The following is a 2,734-nucleotide window of genomic DNA, read 5'->3' on the forward strand; positions in this document are numbered from 1 at the left end:
GGAAGTTCAACACTGTAATTTTATCACTCTCTGTTTTATCAGCATTATGCATCAAATTCAGTATTTCATGAGAAGACCAAGCCCATTGAGATTGATTGTCAAATTTGTGAAGTCGAGTGATCAACTTGCAGATATCTCACCAAGCCCCTCATCGGTCCTCGTGTTAATTATATTTGTAACAAGCTAGGTACATGAATTGTATGCACTAGCTTGAGGGGGAGTGTTAGAATAGGAATAGGTTTAACCAATCCTATTAGAATAGGAATAGGTTTATACAATCCTATTAGAATAGGAATAAGTTTATACAATCCTATTAGAACAGGAATAAGAATAGAAATAGAAATAGGAATACTAAATAGTATCCTACTTGGTAAAGGATTGTATTCTAGGGTCTATAAATAGAATCTCAATGTAATAATGTAGACACACAACAACAATTCAACAATATTCTTTTCCAATATTTCTCACAGTGACCAGCCTTATTAACAAGTACAATAGAGATAAGTGATATTGATCCAAAATTCATGCCAAATGGAAAACTGGGGTTTGGCAGAGATCTGCTTGAAATAATATCACACAATTTATCATATGTTGACTCACCCGCAAAGCTTGAGATGCTATGTCAATTATCTTTACAGAGTCATCCATCAAATATTTCTTTAAAAGCCTCATAATTGCCACCAGAAGTTCATCTGATATGCTCGTACCAAGGTGGAAATTATGATCATGTAGAGATTTAGACTCGATAGGAAGATGGAACACAACACCGTGGGGATCGCCAATACCAACCTGCACTTGCAGTGAGAAAGCAGACGACAGAGATACATGAAGAAACAAAAAAAAAAAAACAGCCGAGATAAATAAATGAAATAACAGAAAAAGGTACAACTCAATAACATAGCAATACTAAAAATAATACCTGAGATAAAAAATCAGAGACCAGCACACCAAAATTGCCAGCACCACTCAAACTACATATGTGCACCAGATTCCAGACTGTATGAACAATTTCATGGTCAGAATCCAAATATGCATCTTCAAAAATGTTCTCCTCATTCTTTTGTGCTGGGTAAGCTTCATCTTCAAATAATTTCTTGTGTAATGCTTTTAAACTGCCACCAAAAGAGAAGAAATTTTCACTGCTAAAGTCACTTGCAACAGAGCAAAATAGATAACATTGGAAGAAATCTGAAGCAGAATGATGAACTCATCTATGACTTCAGCCTAGTTGTAAGGATAGTGTAAAGATGGATCTTGGGCCTAACTCAACCCCAAAAGCTAGCTCATGAGGGGAGAATTGTCCAAGTCCATATAAGGAGACCAACTTCCATCCCTTCACCGATGTGGTACTTCTTAACACTCCCATGCACGCTCAGACCTCGTTAATTTGAGCGTGGACAATATAATATGGGGCCCCAACATCGGAGAACAAAGAATTGGGAAGGGTCTGGCTCTGATACAACGTAAAGATGGATCTTGGGTCTAACTCAACCCCAAAAACTAGCTCATGAAGAGAGGATTGTCCAAGTCCATATAAGGAGACCAACTTTCCATCCCTTTTCCGATGTGGGAATTCTTAACAGATATAAAATTAGAAATATTGAGAAAAGGACATTTAACTGCACCAGAAAGAACCTTATCAAAAAAAAACTGCACCAGAAAGAATGCTCAAAGAACGATCAACTATCAAAATCCACAATCATCAAATCAAACTTTTAAAGAGTACAGTTATCAAACCAAATTTCTTAGGAGTAAAAAGTACATTGCAAGGAGATAGAGAGTTTATAATTTGCTTAATTACCACACAAAATCAATAAAGTTTTCTCCTTTACTAGAGCTATAAATAAATATCAAATAAAAAAAGTATCAATTTTAATTTTTTTTCAAAGATTTTCATGGGTCAATTTGAATTGTACATTTAGCCCAACTTTAGATGGACTGTATTTGAACGGTCAAAGAGCCTGAATTAATAAATTGGCGGGTAATAACCACCTATAATATATGTGAGTTGGGTGAATCATATTTTAATGTTCTAATTTTGCCACCCCTAATTGAAATGATTCTTAGTAGAAGCTTAATTAAGTGAAAACAGGAAAGAAATTAGAATTCTTCCCTAAAATTGTGATTTTAGATTTAAATTTTGTTTTCCACCTGTTTTAATATCTTTTTTCTCAACTTTGAACTATTTTTCTTGTTAGTCTAGCGTTCTATATAGGACACTAGATAAATAGGTTTTTTTTCTTCCTTACTTTGTGAATTTTCACTCCAGCTTATTATCTTTAATACGACTCAAATTTTCTTCTGGAATTTTGAGTTAAGGTAGTTGCTTACAGCCTAAAAAATGAATAATGGTGTGACCTTAGGGGTGGATAAAATAAAAGGGCTTAACTAACATTTTAATTGTGTGGATATATATTAAGGTGCAATAACTATTGCCCTGTGATAGTAGACAGTCCACTCTCTATAAATAATGATCAACCACCTTCCTGTTTTAGCGAAGACCTGAATACTTTAAAACAAATCAACCAAAAACGCAGTTATCAAATCAAACTTTCAAAGAATACAGTTATCAAACCAAACTACTAAGGAGTAAAAAGTACTTCGCAAGGGGATCACTGAGGATTCATACAGCCAACTCCAACTTGTTTGGGATTGAGACACAATTAATATTGTAGTAAGGGGAGAGAGGAGGAAGGGGGGGAAGAGGGGGGGGGAGGGGTGTTAAAGGGAGAGG

General features: G+C 35.1%; 1 protein-coding gene across 6 annotated transcripts in view; it reads right to left on the bottom strand.

Annotated features, from left to right (window-relative positions):
* The window catches only part of LOC102596182 (serine/threonine-protein kinase ATM), a 58,944-nt gene that overhangs the window by 30,193 nt on the left and 26,017 nt on the right, over nt 1-2,734 (bottom strand). For all 6 annotated transcript variants that reach the window (XM_015307372.1, XM_015307371.1, XM_015307369.1 and 3 more), the window contains 2 exons: nt 920-1,112; nt 601-789 (listed from right to left, as the gene is read on the bottom strand). In XM_015307372.1, coding sequence (XP_015162858.1) covers nt 601-789; nt 920-1,112 — 382 coding nt within the window. The remainder of the gene's footprint in view (nt 1-600; nt 790-919; nt 1,113-2,734) is intronic.

Source organism: Solanum tuberosum, unplaced genomic scaffold (assembly GCF_000226075.1).
Source record: "Solanum tuberosum cultivar DM 1-3 516 R44 unplaced genomic scaffold, SolTub_3.0 scf00055, whole genome shotgun sequence".
NCBI classification, from domain to species: Eukaryota; Viridiplantae; Streptophyta; class Magnoliopsida; order Solanales; family Solanaceae; genus Solanum; species Solanum tuberosum.